At 37.2% G+C, this 23,130-nt stretch overlaps 1 protein-coding gene across 13 annotated transcripts in view; it reads right to left on the bottom strand.

Annotated features, from left to right (window-relative positions):
• LOC127583915 (myocyte-specific enhancer factor 2A-like) overlaps positions 1-23,130 on the bottom strand; it is a 177,611-nt gene that overhangs the window by 99,374 nt on the left and 55,107 nt on the right. For all 13 annotated transcript variants that reach the window (XM_052040315.1, XM_052040316.1, XM_052040317.1 and 10 more), the window contains 2 exons: positions 12,671-12,857; positions 6,697-6,900 (listed from right to left, as the gene is read on the bottom strand). In XM_052040315.1, coding sequence (XP_051896275.1) covers positions 6,697-6,900; positions 12,671-12,724 — 258 coding nt within the window. In that variant the 5' untranslated portion in view covers positions 12,725-12,857. The remainder of the gene's footprint in view (positions 1-6,696; positions 6,901-12,670; positions 12,858-23,130) is intronic.

Here is a 23,130-nt window from a genome sequence, read left to right as displayed (position 1 = left end):
CTAATTGACATTTGCTATCCTATTCCAAGTAAAACAAACCAATTTCCATAATATCACCAATATTGGAAATTCATTATTAAAATCATTTTGCAACTTTCATAGTATGATTTAAAAAAAAGAATACCTTGAACTAGAGTCGTTCCTGAAAATATGGATGAGAATCACTTTACTGTACATCAGTATGAACTCTGGGTAGGCTCATTACAACAAAGGAACATGAGTGGTATGCTGCTAAATAATGACTGGATCATCTGCTTGCCAACAAGCAGAATGCAGACCCCCAATCTTTCTCCACCTGGCTGGCTCCCTGTTGATTAGCAAGACCCATATTGTGCAGGGCCTCTCCAAGTACCAAATGAGCACCAAACCTGGCAAAGATTCAGTGACAGTTATCTCAGCCAAAAAGATGGAAAATCTGAGGTGGTTTGCGTCACCCCATGGCAGCAAGAGTGTTCCCAAAGCCAATACTCAACTGGAGTGGAAGGTGGTGTTTCAGGCCACCTGGTGAATCTTTCAGCTTTGAAGTGGAAGATCTGAACCAATGTCTGGATTTCAAAAGGTGGTTAGGAGGTTCTTTGCCAGAGATCAATTGTGAAGCAGTTATGACCATGCCCATGATATTCACTGGTATATTTTGCAACTCAGCAAGGATGCTGCACAAAAATATCATTAGAGGTTTGATGAGAGCAGATCCAGATTTACATATGGCAAGTCACAACAGCCAGGAGTATTTGAACAAACGTTAAAGGACATATTGAAAATTAGTGCAAACCAGGTATTTTTATCCTCAAAATGTCAAAAAAACAGCAGATACTGGAAACCTGAAATGATGAAGGGTATTTGACTTAAAACATTAAGTCAATTTGTCTTTCCACAGATGCTACCTACCCAGTTCAGTATTTCCAAAATTTTCTGTTTTTTTTTTAAATATGATATTATGAGTCTCATTTTTCTGATTTGGCAGTGGGCAGGAGAAGGGAAGGGTCAAAGGGCATGTTGCTAAGAAAACCTGTTTTTTGAGATTCTTGGAAGTTGTAATGTGATGAATTATCAAAATAATAGTTGGCTATTCAGCATCAGAACATAAGAACTAGGAGCAGGAGTAGGCCATTTGATTCTGCCATTCTACTACATGTTGTACAAAAAAATTACTGTGCAATGAATACCAGGGAAGCAACAACCACCATCAGTAGTGGAGCTGTCTGTCTTGCTACACTTGGATTTTGGATGCTACTCTAGCACTAAGTGAACGTTTGAAAATTTCTCTGGCAATACTGAGACTTCGACTTGTATTTATATTGCAACTGCTAATTGACAAAAAAATGTGAGTGGGTTGAAAATGGGACAGAAGATTTCATTACAAACACAAGGTTTTTGAGCAATATAAAGCTTAAGAGAGAAAGCTCCACACAGTAGTCCCAAACAGATGAAAGCAGTGGGGGAGATAATAACAAGTTTAATATTAAAGAAGGAATAAGGGAAATATTACCCTGGAATTGCTTGCAGAGCAGGCAAGGCAGTGTAAAGCAAAGAATCTTACAATCAATACATTGAAGAACAAGAAGTCATTAGGATCACTGAGGTGAAGGTGATGTGTCTCTGGACTAGATAAATGTGCTCAAATAATTCTCATTAATAAGGAAATTACATAAAGTAGAGATCAGAAAGTCCCAAAGGAAATGTTCAGGAAGCAACAAAGATATCAATAATAGTTTTTCAGGAAGTTAAGTTGGAGCAGTGAGAAGTAAAGTGAAAATAAACAGTCATGGTAACAGATTTGATAAGAGGTTCAAAGATTCAAACAGGACGATGAAGTTGCAGAATTTGTCCAAACCTAAACAATAAGCCAAGGAGATGGATTGTGTGACAAGGGATCACAGATCCTGAGAGGAATTGAAAATAATGGCTTTGAATGTTCCCAATTTCAATTGCAGGAAATTTAGGCTCATTATCACAGACAGACAATCAAGAAAAGTCCAGGAGATGAAAGCTGGGCACAGATCAGCAAACATGTGGAAGTTGAACCGGTGTCTACAAAGAATGCAGAGTTCTGCATAGGTTCAATACATGCTGCTAAGTGATTCTGCTCTAGTTGTAACTGCAATTTCTTTCCATTGAAAAAGGATCTCCCTAGAAACTTAAAAATTTATAGAATCACTTACAACAAAAAAAACTGTACAGAGAAGCATAGCACTGCCTTAGCTGCTGGGCATTTCTTACAGCTTTGACCTGCATTTCATGGTTTTCACACTTCCCTTGGTTTTCTCTCATTTCCCTTATTAATCCATCAACCAGATGGCTTTATCAGGAGCTCATCACCATAGCAATCCTGGCTTCACCCTATCAGAGATATTCCCTTTGTCCTATCCATCCCTCCCCTACCTTCTCTGCAACTTAAAATTAACTTGTTTTCTTTCTTTTCCATTTCTAATAAAGGACCTTCAACCTGAAACATTGGCTGTGTTTCTCAATCTATGAATGTTGCCTGATCTGTTGAGTGTTTCCAGCATTTTCTGTTTGTATTTCAAATTTCCAGCATCTGCAGTTTTGTTTTGAATTTTAAAAAAGCATCTTTGAAGAACATCTTCAAGCGTTGGTCTCCAGAAATATCTCCAAATCTCAAGTTTTCTTTCTTTTCAATAATGATCTTTAATATAAGATCCTAAGAACAACTTTTCCATGGGAATCATGAACATTTGTCAAAAGAATTAAAACTAATGAAGCACACAGACAGAACAACTGAAAAGAAAAAAATCAATGGTCAGTACTTTTGACTCAACTTCTCTAAATATTTTTCCACAAAGGAGATATTCCGAATAAGTGCACTCATGTATCCATTTTAAATATGCGAAAATTTTAAACAGACATTACAATCTAGTTGGCTTTGATGGCTAAATTGATTGACATAGTTTCTTGAGTGTGCCCAAAATGTTTATCAAGTCACTGGTATAAAATGTCTTTAGTCCTCCTTATATAAAAATGCCAAGAGTGGAAAATTCCAAAGTCTTATCTTTTTCATATTCATTTTAAAAGCACCTGCTTTAAGTTGGTACCAATAGAATACATTTGTCACTCTATCTACAGCTATAGAGATGGAAAGAAGTGGACTTTGTGAATATGGAAATTTACTTGCAAATCATTTTTTTTTAAAGAAGTGTACACAGTAGGGGCTTGATAAATTATGCAATTTATGCTAGGGTAGGAAAAAAACCTCGTGTCATGTTCACATTTTTAGCTATAAGGTTAGGAGCCAGTACCCAAGAGCTGGGTAGAACACAAAAGGGATTGACAAACAAGTATGAGGAATTTGCTACAACTTACCGTTTTTCACTTCTTGTTTCTAAACTAATGTAGTAAACTGGATGGAACTGGGCAAAATGGTTTCCATCTCACTAGAGCAAAGTCCATTGTACATTGATAAAGTGGGAAAAACACACTTAAAATGGAGAAAAACACAAACATTAAAAAAATAAAAACCAATATCCTCAGGACGGAAGAGGATGCAGTAGAATTACAGTCCAGATAATTGAAAAATAAGGCATACTGTTCTTTTAATTGCAATGTTCTACACCAAATACTTATTTTGATTCAACTAAATAACTAGGGGGATGAGAGTAATGACTACTGAGGAATAAACCTTCTGTGCATCATTTCCAATAATTTTGGTGGATGCTTACTACTGAACTGGCGTCCTCAGTTTGTTTGTTTTCCATGTATTTTTAGAAACTGGTGGCGGCAGATAACACTGATGCAAGCAAATCAGGTTTGGTGGCCTGATTTTAAACACAATAGCTGCACCACTGGAAGTTATTTTTCAACCTTCAAGTTCTGCTTCTAAACAGATAACCAATTACATAGTTCACATTGTGATAGCACCAAGTTGTTCTTTGTATGTATTACATGCTAGATAAAAATGTCATACATTCCTCCTAGAATTTCAAAACGACATTCTTTCTTGCATAGAGTCAAAACATTTGTCTTTGACGCAATAACTCTATTTACTGTTGAAGTTTCCTCTTAGAGATGCAAATTGATATGATCAAACTTAGAATACCAACAGCAAGAATGGAAATCAATTTTCAAAGCATTCCAGAAGGGTTTCAGGTCTTTTTCATGAGGTTATCCCAAGGAGCAAAGACGCAGACAAAATGATACACACAAGTGAGATTATTTATTTTCTATTTTTATGTTATAGAGTCATAGAGATGCAACATAGAAACAGGCCCCTCAGCCCATTGTGTCTGCGCTGACCAACTACCCATTTCATTCTAATCCTACATTAATCTTTTTTTTAAATTCTCCCCACAATATCTTCAACCTCACCTCTACAACCCCCCACCCAATGCTCAAGATTCTAGCACTCACTTACAAACTGGGGGCAATTTACAGTGGCCAATTAATCTAACGACCTGCATGTCTTTGGGATGTGGAAGTAAACCTGAGGAAACCCACACAGTCACAAGGAGAACACGCAAACTCCACACAGACAGCACCCAAGGTCAAGATTAAATCCGGGTCTCTTGTGCTGTGAAAGCAGCAGCTCAATGGAAACCAGGAGAAACAAGTCAGGAATTAGTGAGATATTATATCAGTCAGTGATTGAGTGTCATGAAAATTTTCAACAGATTGGTGAGAGCTTGTGTAGATTCATGAAAGGCAGGCCTTGGCTGACAACCCTAAATTAATTGTTTGAAGGGGTACCTCAAGAAATTAATAAGGAAATGTTTATTGATGTTATATAGAGATTTTCAGAAGACAAGAGACAGCAAAAAGGTGTTCCCTAGTGCTTTACGTGTGCGAGTTATCAGTGAACGCTTATACGTATGTCCATGTATTCAATGACTACAATGAATACAATCAGTAGTCAATACTCTTTCATGTATTTAGTGCAAGCAGCCAAAGATAAATTTCTCCCACTTTTATCTATAAAGTTAAAGCTCAAGGAATTGAAGGCAAATTATTAACCTGGTAAAGAAATTGCCTGAGCAGCAAAATAAAGGTTTAATAGACATCTGCTTATTTGAACAGGATGTGATCTGTGGTGCTCTACAAGGATCTGTGTTGGAGCTGCAACCATTCACCATATTTATAGACTTAAAGCCAAAGTCTGCTAATGGCATGGAGGCAGAATTGTTCCAAGTGTTGATGGCAGCATTGAATTACAAAAATTATTTGAGCACTAAAAGTCAGGACTGATGCATCAGTGCAAAAGAAGATAAACTGAGGTGCTCTCTATACCTTTGAGGAGAGTAAAGCAACCCATTATTTTCAAGGGAGGATTAGTTGTTCTCTATTACATTGATACTTGTGTAAACTGTATGCATGAATCAGTTGCTGCATTTCTGACAGTGAAACAGCAACAATACTTCAATAGTCCTTTATTGGCTATGAAGTGCTTTCATATGACTAGAGGCCATGAAAAGCAGTATTCAAATGGAGTCCTTCTTTTCCTTTTAGCAAATTGAATGGAGATAAATGAGAGGTCATCCACTTTGGACCTAAGCAGGAGAGAACACTATAGTTTATAAATGGCGTGAAGCAAGGATTGGTGAAATCCAAGTGATTTGGAGGTCCATGTACATAGATAATTAAAATGTAACAGATTGTTGAAGAAAATAATTGAAAAGGCCAACAGGATTCTGACCTGCTGTTCTAAGAGACGGAAGTCTTACGAGTTCGTAGATGTTATGCTGCAGAGTCCTGATTTGAGCACAATTGGAGTACTGCAACTATTCTAGGCACCTGAACCTAGGAAGGATGTTGGCAATGAACAGAGTGTAGTGTAGATTTATCAGAATGACACCTGGACTCCGGGGAGAGATTACACAAGAAAGAATGTATTCTCTAGAATTTGGGAGAAAAAGAAGTGGTCTGATTGAGGTTTCCAAGATGGTAAGCAGAGCTGATACTCATATCCATTGATTCAGCCAAGGCAAAATATTAAAGCTTCCTCTAGCACCTTTGCATGCAGAACTCTCTTTTATAAATAACAACGTGTTAATTTTGAATCAGACATTGATATTGTTGACCAAAGGTATTAGTATATATACAGCACGAAGATGGGTATCTGGAGTCAGGTCACAGATCAGCTGCAATCTTACTGCTTGGTAAGCTTAAGTGGCTTGTAGTCCTACATTTTTCACATCTCGATAAGGCATTTTCTCATCATGTGCTCTGTTTATATTCATTCAAGAAGAACTTCTGTAACATTGCCCGAGGTTCTCAACACTCTGGAATTCAAATATTACAGCACTCCAGTCATTTCAAAGTCACAGTTTATGCTTTTGTTTAACGGTTGCCATAACTTCATGATGTTTAGGGGAAGTGTATATGGGCCAGCAAGTATATAACACCATTGGAAGCCTAGGTGAACAAACTAAACTTCGCCACTTGCTACAATTAGAAGAAAAATGGGCTTAGCCTTGAAGAGTAATACTTATATTGGCTCCAGTGTTAACTGTGCCATATTGTTTACAAAACTATTGCTGAAGCTGGAGCTTCAGCTGGCTGTAACATTATATCTAAAAGACCAATGAGCATCTGAATTTCAATTCTATAATATTTATAATGGTTGAACAGTTTATTAATTATCTATAATGATAAACCTTTTTTAAACCATCAGATACATGTAAACATCTTTCAAACAGATCATCAATGCCTTGCACAAAACTTGAATTAAAGCTAGATGATACTTACCTCAACGATATCTGAATTGGTTCTGCTTTCATGGGGTTCATTATACTCCGTGTACTTGAGTAGAACTTTGTCCATGTCAGTGCTAGCATACTGAAACAATTTGTTTGAACTGTTGAATATTATCAAAGCTATCTCACAGTCACACAGTACACTCAGTTCATAGGCTTTCTTCATTAATCCAAATTTTCTCTTTGTGAATGTGACCTGCATTAGGAAAAAATAGAAAACAGGAAGTTATGTTTGATTTTGAAATCTTAAGAATTCAAGTACTGCCTTCTAAAAGCAATATGAATTCCTATAGATGAAAATAATTGATTTAAAATTGTATTACCATTCAGTTTTGGATAACATCAGTGGAAAAATATATTATTCGTAAATATACAAATGATCTAAAACAAATATGAAAAGCTCAAGAAATTCTGCAGCAAATGTAATTACTCCAAACCAACATTCCTGTAATGAAAGATTTCAACCTTTTCCATTACATATCTATTGTCACCTCTTTCCACAGAAATATACAGTTCTCATTCAAGCTGAACCAGACAATTTTTTTGATTGGACAGCCTTATCTATAGTATTTAATGTGCCTATTAAATTTTGTATGAAATGTTCCATCTGTCACAATCTAATTAGTTGTTAATTTCCTAATATTAAGTTAAGCTCCAAGCTTTTGAGAAACATTTTTTCTTGATCACGTTTATCCAGTTCTATCAAAACTTTGAAATGTTCCATTAGGTCATGTTGATTTTTTTTTGAATAAGAATACGGCTCATTTACTTAAACAGCAACAAGAGCTTTGAAAAAAAAAATGAAAACAAGTTGCCAAGAAATGCAGAAAACAGTCTCCAGAGTGAAATATCATTATGACTGTTTCTAGGTCTAATCAAACAATTCTGGAAATTCAACCAGGCACTTCTGGTCAAGATGTACCTCGAAGCATCTGACATGATTTTCCATCTCTCCCCCCCCCCCACCCCCATATCCCCTCTCATCCCCCCCCCCCCCACTCACTTACATACAGGGATTAACCAAATTCTACAATTCACCCAAAGCCTGGCATCAAACTCCATTTGGAATTGGGATGGTCCAAGGTTTTGTAATAAGCAGTTTTCTACCACCATTATACAATTGCAGATTAAAATAGACATAAAACTGTGCAAACTGCAACCTCACAGTAAAGTTTTTAAAAAATTTGACAGATCAGCACAAAGTTCTGCCTTCATGTCTGCAGAGCCAGATGGCCAGAAATTGTTTGCAGGAAAATTACATGACTACATCCTTTCTGAATTAAGCCAATTAATCCAGTCAATAAATAAAACTTCAAAATATGCTAAGAATAACAAAATGTAATGGATACAATTATATTTGTACAGACATCACATGGTTTATCCAGACTGGTAGGCAAATCACCCACAACCCAATGAGTATGCATGAAGAGTTTTAAGTATGCTGCTGTGGAAGCCCACAGGAAACCATTGCATGTCTGATAATACTAATCTTTGAATTTGAATTTAAGATCCAACCTAATCCTAGTTTATCCAGTTATTGTCAAGATGTGGTGTCAACTAGTTATGGCACTTCATGATAGCACTGTCATTCTGTAACCCAAAATGTATATTTTTAAATAACTCTTTAAAGTATATTCTTTTAAATTTCATTCATTCATTTTTTCCCTAAATCTCTTCCTCTTGTAATAATATTCAAAAAACAAAAAAAGCCATAAGTGAAGGCTTCCTCTTCCTCTGTTCAACTATCACAATCTTTTTTGCCAAAACTGATTGGTAAATTATATTAGTCTGGAAGACATTTGTTTTCTCTCAGAGAGGAGAAATACGTATAATTTCAGGTCATTCTACTCCATTTATTGACCAATTTATGAATTAGTCCAATTTCTGCTCATTCAGCACCTCACCCAGTTCTGAACCTATTTCTAACTGTTTCCTTTTTATTTCTTAATTTGTAGCAATTATTTGGATTTCCTATTAGAATGGCCATAATATTAGGTCAATGGATTTCCCAATGGGAATTCCCCTATAGTTGCTTATTTTAAGAAAGAGGAAAAATAATGGAGACATGCCAGGCAGACTGTCAGTCCCTTCCCACCCACATTAGCGAACAGAGCTAGACTTGGCTAGCAATCAGTATGTGGAACTGCTGACGTTTTCTTTAGGTCAACAAACACCAAGTATAGAGTTGTATCATCTGCTCCTTGTATCTTTCTTTCCATACCACTGCCTATTTAAAGTTATGCCGCTGTATCACCATGACGTTTACCAAACCAACTATTGGGGTCAACCAGGCACTAATTTTTTTTCACTTAAACAGCCTTTGAAGAAACTGAAATACTTATTTAAAACATTAATCAACTTCAAACTATTGTCAGAATTCTTATTTAAACATGTAACCGCTTGTCTTTTTAGTTTTATTCCTTTAAATTTGTCCTTCATACCTTTAAACCTACTTCCACCTTGCACCTGTTGTGGCTTCCACATTGAGGCCAATATGAAGATCAAGACTTCAGAATTGGCATAGATCTCATTGCCTAAGGGGCAGCTGCAATCCCCACCCTTCCTCTGTGCTCTGAGACCTGGACTACCTATAAGCAGGCATCTCAACGCAGTAGGGGAAAAAAAAATCACAACACTGTCTCTGCAAATTCCTCCAAATTTACTGGAAGAATAAACAAACCAACATCAGTGTCTTACAGTGCAATAGCATGACATCAGAATCCCAATGGCAAGAGCTTATAAAATGGACAGAGGAAAAGATTCAAGGATGTGTTCCAAGCCTCCTTGAAGAAATGCAACATTCCCGACTTCTGGGAATCTCTGGCCCATGACTGCTCAAAGTGATAAAGGAGCACTTGGATGATATAAGCAGCATAAACTCTGCATGGTAGGCAGATGGTGTGAACCACCTTACAAATTATCCACCTGCTCTCCCCACTGGCCAGAGTGAAAGCAAGTCATTCTTGGGGGAGGAGGAGGAGGAGGAGGAGGGGCGGGGAAGGAGGGGAGATTCAGGTTAGAACACAGAGTTAAATCTCAAAAGTTTCCTTGCATCTCACTGAAGCCAGTGGTACAGTGACATCAAACTACTGTCAGAAACATTCCAACCCTTTCAAGAAGTGAACAGCATGTGATAACTAATGCACCATTTACTTCAGCTAGGGATCTCTTTTACATAGCATGAGTGGACACAGATTTAGATTCAAGGGTTATTATCATGTCAAATCAAAAGAAAAATTAAGGCTTAAATATGGTTCAAAATGATTATATGGCAGAAAAAGTTGTTCTAATGACTATGTGCAAATGGGTCAGTAGCTAGAATCACCCAATATGATTAGTTACCCTTAGCTGTGTGGAAATCTCAAACAAAATCATGGCAGAAGAGAACTGCATAAATTTACAGAATAGGAAAGTGCCATTTTAGCCTGTCATATTATCTTTGCTAAAACAACCCAAAACATTTATGCTGCAGCTTTATAAAACACTAGTTAGGCTGGATCTGGAGTATTGCATTCAATTCTGATCACTTCATTATAGAAGAATGCAGAGGCTTCGGAGAGGGTGCAGTAAAGGTTTATCAGGATTCTGCTGGATTAAAGGGCAGGTGCTACAAGGAGACTGCAAAACTAGGGTTGTTTTCTCTGGAGCTCAGAGACTAAAGTATCTGATAGAAGTTTATGAAAGGCACAGATAGACAGCTGGTATCTTTTTCCCTAGAGTTATAATATCTAATACTAGAGGGCACGCATTTAAGGTGAGGGGGGCAAGTTCAAAGGAGATGTGCAGGCAAGTTATTTTTAAAAAAAAAACAGAGAGAGTGGTAGGTGCCTGAAATGCACTGCCAGGGGTGGTGGTAGATATGACAGAGGCATTTAAGAGACTAATCAGATAGGCGCATGAATATGCAGAGAATGGGGAAATATGGCTTGGTGTAATTAGGAATCATTAGTTTCACTAGTTCGACACAACATCGTGGGCTGAAGGGCCTGTTCTTGTACCGTACTGTTCGATGTTCAAAACATACTTGCATGCTTTTTACACCTTCCCCCCCCTCCCCCCCAATGAAAACACTACACAGATAAGGAACGTTTCTCTGGCGGAAAGTCTAAGTGTGCAGTAAAATTTCACTCTTTAAAAGCCAGTGCAATACACAAAAGTCACTGCTTGCTCAGAATGGCAAACATTTTCTGTAGGTTTTAGTTGTTTCTTTGTGACAGTTATTTACAGCTGGTCATACTACAAATGAAGAGTCAGCATTTGGTATTCATTTTCTGATTAGCATTAGAACACAAGATCACATCGAACATCATTAACATTGTGACTGTTATCCTAATTGATTCTATCAACTGCAAATAGAAACATATGTATTTCAGCGCATCTTTATTTCAAAAAGAGACTTGACTCCAGCTTCAGAATTCTGAGCTCCTGAATAGAATCCCACATTCGTGAATTAAATTTAATCCCTCATAACAAATTACCAATTTCCTTTTGTAATTTAGCATCCTTCTGAAATTGATTGCACTCAGCTTTGATAGCAGAAGGACAACATCCCAAGTGCACTGTCAAACTGATTTAAAGAGCATTTCACCTAAATGTTTGTATCTCAGACAATGTAGTACACCTGCAATACTGCAATAAAGCGACACAGAACAATGAAACTTAAATCCATGAAATGCCAGATTCAGTGGCTGCAGAGAGCTACTAATGTTACCAGGCTTAGAAAGTTTTTTTTCAGCTGAAGGAGTAGAATTGCATGTGAAGTACCTAAGGTCTAATGAGGAAGAACCAAAGAATATAATTTCAACCAGCAAGTCATCAGAGAAAAAGGAAAAAGGGACACATATGAATAGAGGACATGTTTAATCTGCTACCTGACTGCACTGATTTCAATGAGTGCAAATTTGGTGCAGTGTGTAAAGTGTGACCATCAGAAAGGTTAAAACTTAGTAAAATCTGACACATTTTGGGTTCTTTGTTTCAACACTTGTATTAGATTTTCATTTCTGAATCTTAAAGGTCCAACACATAGAACTTGATAATAGAATGCTGGCAAGGGAAAGAAAAAAAATGGTATAAAAATTCCATGTTATTTGTACTCTTTTTCCAATAGAGAAATAAGAGTATTGATGTACTGTTGCACACCATATTTAAGAATGTGTTCCTAGCTTTTGTACAAAAATGTACACTGGCACAATGAGTGGAGTTAGAGTTTATACTGCAGGCTATTGGTGTACACCTCCCATGGGCAGCTTTCTATTATAAAACATAAAGCCTTGCACATGGGTATCAGCTACAAACTTTTGTTATAATTTCACGGATACAGTTAAAAAATAGATGGCAAAAAAACTGACTTGCGAAGTGGTAAATGAGTGAATTTAGCCAATAAATCAGATAAACATCTGAACAATTAATTTGATTTTTTTTAAAAACTAATTTGAGGCCAATTCAGAAACCAGAATTAAGATTGTGAACATGGGAACAGAATTCAGCCAGCTTGACTGTAACTCCAAGTACCAACAGTAATAAGGCATAACACCAGTCACCATTAGTGGCACACAACATATTGAATTTCAACTATTAAAGGATCAGTGGAAAGATTTCCTCTGGTTGCTAGGTGTGGTGGCATCATAAACATGAACATGAACCCTCTGATGATTTAACAGCCACATACACCAATGCAGTATTGGGTTTCCATTTTTTTTAATTCATTCATGGCATGGGAGCTACGCTAACAAGGCCAGCACTTATTGCTCATCCTTAAATGCTCTCAAAATGGTGTTGGTGAGACACCTTCATAAACCCCTGCAACCCTTAGGGGTTTTGCATTAGTTTCAGAGTTCCAGGATGTAATAGCAACAATACATTTTCAAGTCAGGATGTTGTGCGATGTGGAAATGAATGTGGATGACGAGGTCTGAAGGTATACTGAAACCTATTACGCACATTTCCAAAACCGATTTTCTTACCTGTCTGTTACGCTCATCCATGATCCTTGTAATCTGAATCTTTTTTCGCCCCATCTTCAACTTCCTTTTTCCAATATATATCAGCGTGGAATCGTAGCTTTGTCAGTATTTAATGTCCTAGTTCATGGTACAGACTTCTCTCTTTACCTTCTTGTGGATTTGCTCAGCTTATTTCCTCTTTCAAATCCTAGTGTGAATAAAAAAAAGACAATGATGATGTATAAATTTGAAAAAAATAATGCTGATTTCTTAAAGAAACTTACATGACTCTTTTTAATCGTATAAACAACAGAACAAGTCAAATCTAAATTGAAGTATCCCAAAGGCAGAGCATATAAAAAGGCTATAACACAGGTATTGGGGTAACATTGATTGGTATTCCCTCAAATCAATCCTTTATCAATCAAAAAAAAACACTAGAAAATAACTGGGGGTGTTAGATTACAGCAGAGAAAATTCAAGGGTAATTTGATAGGGATATTTAAATCATGAAAGATCCAGGTCCTCCCCAGTTTACAAGTGCCTGACTTATGTACAGCCCTTATACACAAATGGCCATTTGGGAGACCAGCAGGATGGATTTGCTGGCTGCTGCAGGCACCTTCTGCCGTGCGGGGACTCAGTTCATGACCGCAATTTCTGACTTACGTACTGTTCAGGTTACAGACAGTTCACAGGAACAGAACCCTGTCATAACCTGGGAAGGACCCGTAGTTACAAAGTAACTAGAAACAGACTCTCGCTGGAGGTTGGAAGGACCCGATCAAGGGGATTCAGAGCTTAGATTAAATGTAAGATAGAGGAGAGAAAGCTTGAGAAGTTTCATTTTTGAAAAAAAAATGAGGCTATGAAATGCAACCAGAGGCAGTAAAGCAAAAATAGAATCAAGATACAAGGTAGTTAAATGTTAGAAAGTTGATTGAAAATATATTGGAAAAAATTTTGTTGCCTTTTATGAAAAGTGCATTTTAATGGGCGATTTTTGCATGATATTTATTTATACAAATGTTTTCTGTGAATGTTGACAACATTCCATCAATAAGAAGGACTGTGGAATATTGAAATTATTGATAGTTACAAGGAGAAACAACCTTTCATCAAGACTCTTTAACCAATATTCCAAACATTTGTTTCCATCAGCATACATCACGCGATCTTAAGCCAAACAGCTGAATGAAGATTGTCATTTTTTTTAAAAAAACAAGGAGCAAATGAAATTAATCCTCCTTATAACATTTTTTTTTTATTTGGTTTTAGGGTCCTCACCACTTTTCTCTCCAACATCCATTTCCTAATCTATAAATGCCTGGTTGCCAGTGGCCTTTCAATAAACAAGTTACACACACTAAAAACGAATAAGAATTTTCATTTATGAAACACTTTCAATGTGGTACATCTCACCGAGGCATTATCAAACAAAAATTGAACAATGTGAAAAGTTTCAGGGAATAGGATGAAAGAGGATAAAGAACAGAGAAGTAGACAGGCGCCTTGATTGCTGAAAGAATGATCACCAATTGTAGAATGATTAAAACAGAGGATGCGAAAGGTTAGTATTTGAAGGTAGTTTTGGAGGAAGCAACATGGAAAAAGGCACAAGAGGATTTGAAGTAACGGTGATAGTTTAAAAAATGGATCAGTGTAGACTAAGAGCCAATGTACACCAACGTAAATGTGATTGTAATGATGGCAAAACTATTAACATTCAATATCATTACTTCATTAAGCTGACAACTTCTGGATTTTTGTGGTTGTATATTTTAAGGAAGAGTTCCTGAAGTTGTGGTTAGTGATTCACCCCATCTCTGCAGCCTATGCTGCTTTGCAGCTGTTTACACTTTAACTATTTTGAAGAGATACATTAAATGCATGCACATTTTTAACAAAATAGAATGACTTTTGGTTGGGTAGGGGATGCTCCTTCCAAAATCAAGGGAAATTAAGTGAATTAATGTGAACTTAAAGTACTGAAGGAACAGATTCATTACAAAATAACTAAAACTATTATATGTTTTGTGCCTTAAGGTCTAGGTCAGAATTACTGCTTAGCAAACTTGGCTCCAAAAGAAAAGTAATTTTCTTTACGTGGCTTATAATTCCCTCAGATATAAATTTTAGGTTAAATAAAACAAATTTTATGATATTTCAGCTTCTCCTTTATTCATGTATGTCCAGTCCAAATCCTTCTTTGCACCCTGTAAAATATTTAGAGCATTTCGATTTGTGCCCTTTCCTTCCTGGTGTGCTGTATGTGAAGATTACTTAATGCACCTGCTCAGTATGCTTCATGACATCACAGCTGCTGAGCATCAGGGTTTTTTCTCGGCAATGGAAAAGGAGAAGTCCAAGTCAGAAAATGAAAAGCAGAAAAGTGCAGATGCTGGAAATAACTAGATGTTAATTACGGGATAAACATTGGTGATGACACCACTGCTACTCTGCTGCTCTTCAAAGTAGTCACATGTAATCTATTATATCTGCCTGCCAGCACAAACTGAGCCTCAACTTAATGCCGCTTTGAAAAGACAGTAACTTGAGTTTTAGCTCAAATGTTTAAACTGAGAGGCGAAACCATGAACTGTTGACACAACAGTGTACGTTCTACCCTCACGCCCCCGCAGATTCCATTCAGAGTTCAGTTTGGCCTTCACCTTGATCCATGAACTTTTTGGAACCTTAATGATCATTTGAAACAAAAATCAGTAGGCTTCTGAATGGCAACTGTGAAACTGATTATTAATACACTGCAATCAAATACTAACTCATAGTGTAACCACAAGCAGTGCAGGATCTTCCAACCCTTGTAACCTTGTCTGATTTTCCTCTCGATTCCTGACAATTTGGTGCAACCCTGCCAAAGTTGAAATTTCCACCCGGTGTTTTAGACGTTCTCAATATGCACTACATGCATATAAGAAGTGCATATATGAAAGGATAGCTAATTAGACTTGCAACAAAGAGCTGAAAAACAACACTGAAGAGAAATCAGTGGGTACTCTTATTGTTCACTGTTCACCAGCTTCTTCAGTCAAAGCAAGTTGAACAGACATTTATTAATAACCAGCAACAATGAAGAACTGACTTTCACTTGGTCTACTTTACTGCTGCTGATCTCAATGGGGCGGTTGCAGCAACATATTTGTGTGATGTTGATAAACTATAGCATAATGGGATCATGAACAATCATCATCTTACCAGACAAGATAATTTTATGCACATGTCCACATCAAGATGTAAAAGGCTAACCTGGGAATGCAATTCCCTTTAGCCACTCACTCACAGGGGGGCTGGCAATGTGACCCAAATCCAGATTTGGAAGACTGGCAGTCTTGACACATACCCCAGTACCCAATCACAATGTAAAAGGTGCTCAAAGTTAAATGCCTTGAAACAGAAATACAATTGTGACTCTAATCAGCTCAAGGGACAAAATACAAACATAGTTTTGATTTGGTCCACATAATACTTCTCCACATACTAGTACAAGAACAGTCCAAAAGATTTAAAGACTTTATAATTATTCCTAGCTATCACCTATTCTCTACTTCGTGATTTTGTTGATTTTCAATTCAAATTAATTTATTTTAAACCATACAATAATAGGTTTTGAAATAAAAATAGGGCATACTCTGTTCAATTTTTACACTCACTCATTTTAAAAGAAAATGTATGTGTGGGGATAAAATACAAGTGACAAAATTGCTGGAAGGGGAACACAAAATACAAGGAAAGGATTTTTTCTAAACTGGATATTGATTTTGGCACAATCAAATATATAGACACGGAGTTAGAAACACATTATTTGATTGTTTGGGCATTCCTCCCCCCCCCCCCCCCAAGAAGTAAATTAATAAATAATTTTTATTTGTTCTAGTGTTGCATTCAATTATAATGTAAATTCTTCACAAAGGCAACTGAGAGCTGATCATACACACACACAAGAATAAATTAGTTCAGTTAACTAAGCAATTTAGAGCAAGTTATGTGCAAATAAACAACTTAAGACCTTACAACATGTCAGAGTTGTTGATCAAATATATCACGAGAAAGAAATACAACCTGGCATAACATCAATCATCTTCCTTCCCAACTGATCCATATTTGTGTGGCAGCAACTCTTACAAATCCAAAATTTGGTTTAAACAATACAGTGACAAAGAAGAAAAAATGTTCAAGAAATATAAATGAAGACAGCACTATATTATGAAGATACACAAGATTTATGCCAACAGCAACTGTTCATCGCATCTAATGGAACAGAATATCTTGGCAGCAAGCATCCAGTAACTTTACAGCCTTTCATCTCAATTAAAAAGTGACCCCTGGGAACACCTGCTAGTTCAATGCATCACCAGTTGTGGCACTGATTAAAACTGTCCATTACCACTGACTTGCAGCAAACAGTATTTAGTTATAGAATACCCATTGAAACTACGGCAATGTTAGCAGGCATTAAAGACAAGTGTGGTATCAGTTAATGAGTAAAAATATATACATTTGTTTTTAAATAATTTAGTCAGTTGTGGCTTCCACATTAACCAAATAGATTTTTAAAAAATAAGCTGAGAATTATAACATTTAGATCTGGAAACAACAGGCCTAGAAATCAATCATCACCTAAAAGATGAAAAAAAATTACACTGAGTAGAATCATAAATGAGATCCCTACTTCAAAGCAAATGTTACAGCCCAATAACATTGATTTCTGCATTCCTTCAATTGATCATTCTGAAATTTAATCACTCCACCACTGACAGCCATCAGCCATCAAGAGCTAGAATTCCTTCCCTCAAGGCCCAGAATGAATTCCCAGCTCTCCTTTGTCCAGATATTCCTTAAAATTTCTATCTTTAGCCAAGCTGAACTATCGGCTCTAAAAAGTCTTCTTACAAGGCTGGGCATCAATTTTTTTTTTAAACACCACATCCCTGAAACAAACACATTATTCTAAGTTTTGTCATAGGAGGATGTTATCAAGAAAAGATTTGAATATATGCTTAAAGTTTCCTTGAAAAAATGCATCACCACCACTGACTCCTGGGACCACTAAGAAAAGAGGGAGCATTTGGCATGATATTGAGAACCTATAGGCCACACACGAGGACCCCTGCATAAGTGGCAGAAGTAGTGCACCCATCTGCCCACCCTGTGGAAGAGCCTGCCGTTCCCATATTGTCCTCATTAGCCACCTATGAACCCACAAAACCAGAGCGGAAGCAAGTCATCCTCAATCCTGGAGGAATGCTGAAGAAAAAGAGTAATGCTAATTGATATTCCCTCTCTCCCCCGATCCTGGTTAATTTGTTTCTTTATTGTTAATTCAGCCAAATAATAATGCTAGTTTACTGCTATATTCAAAGTCTTTATTCCCTGATAAATTAAGATATTATTGACCATGAATATTGCTCTGGAACCCCATTATTCATCATAAGAGCAATATCTGTGAAACAAAACCTTTTAGGTGGAAGCATGAGTGCATTTTATGTGCATATAAATGTTTGGGACATCAAGTTGAGATTCTGCGGCACGATATTAATGATTTATCTTGAATTGTTTTTTTTTCCTATGACTATATTAATGTTTTACACGAGTTCAACCAAAGGAGCATCTAACTAATAAATAATAGACTCACTCCCAGCTGAACAAAAGTGGGCTTCATCAAGTGATAATAGTACACTTTTTATTTTAACCAATACACATGGCCAAGAATACCAAAAATAATCTGCATTTATATAGTCCCTTTAGCACACCGGAAGACAACGCCCCCACCCCTGCCAAAAGATGTTTCACAACAACGTCAGCAAAATTCAACAGTGGCTCACACAACAAGATATTAATTTAGATGGTCAAACCCTTGGGAAAAGTAGAACTTAAAGGGCACCTTGGAACAGCAAGATGTGGAGAGGCCGAGAGGTATAGAAAGATTAATCACAGGCACTGCCACCTGATGACCATTTATCACATTCCCTCAGCTGTGACACTTTACTCTGTACTGTTATTCTTTTTATCTGTACTACATCAATGCACTCTGTACCAACTCAATGTAACTGCACTGTGTAATGAACCAACCTGTACAATTGGTATGCAAGTCAAGTTTTTCACTGTACCTCAGTACAAGTGACAATAATAAACCAATACCAATGAACCAATACTTCACCAAATTGAATACTGTCTCCAAGAGGCACAAAGGTTGACAAGGGAAGGGAATAAATTGTGGGTAGGGAACTTCAATATTTAATCACCCCAGTGGCACGGTAGCATCACCCCCGAACAAGTTGGCTGATTCCTGGAGGACTGACCTTGTCAATAATCAAGCAACCTATCACAGATACACCAGTCCAAGATGGTACCAGAAATGGAGATCACCCCCAAGCTTGGTTGAAATTAAGTCCTGCTTTCACCACTGAGATCACCCTACCAATGGATTCAACATAGAGCTGGTAGCTCAAAACTGGGATTCCATGAAGCACTGTGTTATTAGTAGTAATCAATCTGAGGTCTGAGCTTCAAGGCTCAATTTGACACTAAGGGTGCAAGCTACTGGATTCAGCCTCTCAACGATTACTCTGGATTGGAAAGGAGTCAATGAACAGAGGAAGGAGCTTTATTGGAGGGGCAGGGGTTGGAAAATAAACATAATAGCTATGGTCTTTCCAATATTTGATTGATGGAAATTTTTGTAACGAGTGGCAAATTAGGGGTCAGGAGAGGTGATGGTGAGGCAGAAATAGGCACCAACAGCTTATCCAAGGAAACTAAGTTTTGAGATGCTGCTACCAAGTTGGTAGAAAATCATGGAAAAAAAAGGAGGGGAATAGAGAAAGAGAGAAGTGCAGTGGTCAAAGAAGTCCACTATCTTTTATAGTGGCTGGTGCTTTAGCTGAGTACTTTAAATACATGAGAAAATGCCCACAGTAAAATCTATATTTCAGAATGAAACTAGATGTTAATTCCTCATTCAATGCCAGTAAAAAAAAATTGCATTACTCTTTTTGGAAGTTTGCCATGCACAAGATGGTTTCTGTTTACAACATTACAACAGTGACCGTATTTTAAAGTGCTTCATTAACAGTTAAGCATTTTGGAACCTGCAAAGAGTGTAAATGGAGCAACATAAATGCAAGGCTTTCTAAAAGTAACAAAACAGTATCCTTTTGGCTACTTTTTTCATGGAATAGTTGAATTTATATTTTTAAAAAAATGAACCAACTCTTTTTGTATTGTTTCATTTTGCCAACGCAATTTCTCCTTGCTGTCAGCACTTTAACATCCAGTATTTTGGAGAGCAAGTCTGCATGAATGCACTTGCTGACAAAAGTAGGGAGTGCTGAGGGACCTTCCCTCCACACCATTTGTATGGTACCAGCTGCTGACAAAAGCAATTCCAATGCCTGCATACCACGGGCAGTAATTCTCCCTAGAATGGCACACCTCTTCAAATGAATCCGCTGGTGGTACTTCAAGAATATGACCAGCTGTTCTGTGCAGCATTTCTCCCCCATTCTGCTCCACCATAAAACAGAGCAACTTGTTACTTACACCAGCTTCTATTTCTGAGCCAACTGTCCCTGCCTACATTTTGTGAAACTGTAAACACATTTTAAAAGCAATTTGATGACTTTTATCTTCAGCCTAAAAGGTGGAAAAGCACTGTGGGAAGATCCTCCTTCTGACCGAAACTCAGCAAAATAGGGTCAGGTAGGCTGAATGCTTAGTCTAAAATCCGTATTGAAAAAAAAACTGTGCAAAGAAGTTGGCAGTAACAATTTGGTTGATAATTTCATGGATACAAAGTTCAGAACCACATTTGAATGATATAGCTAATTTAAGCAATTATGTTTTTACTGATAGGAACAAATAGCACTTTATGACATTTTATGTCATGTTCTTTTATTTCTCTCAACTGAACATCACTTGGGAAATGTATTTTATTGGATCACTTTCTGATAGCAGCTTACTTTTCAGTGAATGCAATCACTTACTTTTACGTGTCCCTGGAATTCGAGTATTTATGCATACAAAAATGTGTAATTGGGTCATAAATCAAATGTACAACCTAAATGATCCCAATTTTCGGCATAAATCACATAGTATAGTAGACTACGCCATCTCAATCTTTTACTGTGGTCTATCAATCCCTTCACAAAATGCATCTCCACTGGTGATAATGTCCCTATTTCCAAGGTGCAGAACCTTTCTTCTTATTTCCTGTTGCCATGCTTACTCAGGTTCTGTTCAAATTAACACCAGATGTAGAAATGCAGCAGAAAACAAAAATTAGTTTTCTGGTCTTTTATTATTATTTTTGAGCATTAATTTCCACCCCCCCCCCCCCCCCTTTATCCTTACAGATATTTGTCCTGTCTTTCATGGCAACTGTAAAAGCACCTTCTGAATTCAAAACCTTTCCCTATTGTAGCTCCTTAAAGAAATATCTGGAGCCAGTTCAGTGTGTTCTCTATAATTTCAATACTTTCTACCTATTGTAGATCTGAGTATGTTCTAGTCAGAATCCAAGGAAAGCTGACAGAATGGGTATGCAAATAAGTACTACTTCTTAAGTACAACTTCTAGAGAAATTCCAGGCCTTAATTTAGTTGTTGGTGGCACGTGGCCAAGATCAGAACTTCAGAACTCTTCACAGCATGAGAAAGGTAATTTTCTAATCTTTACTGAAGACAGCCTGGAACCAGGCTCCAGAAGAGCTAAAGTTTTGGGCCATCTCCAGAGTGATTATAGCAGCCAGCTATTTGAATTTAAGAGCTCTGCATACCACAATATTCTTGACTGCTTCTTGTGAAAGCATCTTGTTAATTATTTACCCAAATAGATGTAGTCTCTGGAATTAGAGAGTCATCAGCACTGACAGTCATTTTGAAAGATTCTAAGGCAAACCTCAGTACAGCCATTCGCAGTAATAATAATAAAGCATCAGTATATAAAGTGTAATTGCTACATAACGAGAGAAAAGCAAAACATTTGAAATTCTGGACGGTTTATGAGAAAGGTGCAGTGCATTAATTGTACTTTTCCCCCTCCCCTCCCTAGTGCTTAAAAAAACAGTTCTCATCAATCCCATTCTCCCACTTATTTCCCTGTAACTCATTATCCCTCACGTCCATCAATTCCCTGTTCTCCTGATCCTACCTATACCACAAGCATTTTACAGTGGCCAATTAACCTAAGGTAAGGCATCTTTTTTAGTCACATGTACATCGAAACACACAGTGAAATGCACCTTTTGCGTAGTGTGTTCTGGGGGCAGCCCACAAGCGTCACCACGTTTCTGGCGCCAACATAGCATGCCCAAACTTCCTAACCCATATGTCTTTGAAATGTGGGAGAAAACCGGAGCACCTGGAGGAAACCCACACAGACATGGGGAGAACGTACAAACTCCTTACAGACAGCAGTGGGAATTGAACCTATGTACTGTAATAGCACTACACTAACCACTACACTACCGTGCCTGCCAGCACATCTTTAGGATGTGGAGGAAACATAAGCACCTGGGGAATATCCAGGCTTGGAGAGAACATGCAAACTCCACACAGACAGCACCTGAGATCAGGATCAAACCCAGGGTAATGGAACTATGCAACAAAAGTTCTAACTGTGGTGTGCTGTTCTGCCCATAATAGAATGGATCTTGAGAGTTTTGCTGAAAATTTTTTTAAAAACCGCAGAACTCAATCACAGAAAACATGGAATTTCTAAAGCATATTTCATTCAGTTTGAAACTGCAGACTCTTAATATGAAAAGTATAATATGCAAGTTGACCTTGCACCTTATTGCACTGCACTTTCTCTGTAGCTGTGACACTTTATTCTGTATTGTTACTGTTTTTACCTGTACTACCACAATGCACTCTGTACTAACTCAATATAACTGCACTGTGTAATGAATTGACCTGTACGATCGATATGCAACACGTTTTTCACTGTACCTCAGTACAAGTGACAATAATAAAGCAATACCAATATTTACACCTCACTTCCCCAGCTCTTTAAAAGATTGTGATTTTCATACAATTTTCAGATATAATCACTGCCTCACTCAAAGGCATCAACTCTGGATTCTTTAGTCCAGATTTCTTTTGCTCCATCTCTCCCTGCTCACAAGTCCTTGAAACTGGCTCACTTGCTGTCTGGCCCTGGGAAATAGGCTGACCTTCAGTCACATCCAGAAACCGGGACATCTTTCTTCATCCTATTCTCTTTTAATCTGCCATAACAATAAGCTGATTAATCACTTAACAATCCTGCTTGACAAATTGCCATCATATACAATCCCAATTTTTTGGGAAATGCCATGACTTCTCCATCCACACTTCTTTTAAAAGATATTATTCAAAATTTAAGTTTTTCTGAAAACAAATATTCAAGTACATGATCAAACAGTACCAGTTTCTGTATTTAAATTTCCTTCTTTAGATCACTTATTGCTATATTATAACTGA

Source organism: Pristis pectinata, chromosome 28, assembly GCF_009764475.1.
Source record: "Pristis pectinata isolate sPriPec2 chromosome 28, sPriPec2.1.pri, whole genome shotgun sequence".
NCBI lineage: Eukaryota > Metazoa > Chordata > Chondrichthyes > Rhinopristiformes > Pristidae > Pristis > Pristis pectinata.
Note: the sequence above shows the minus strand (reverse complement) of the source record. Positions and strands in the feature narration are given on the sequence as shown.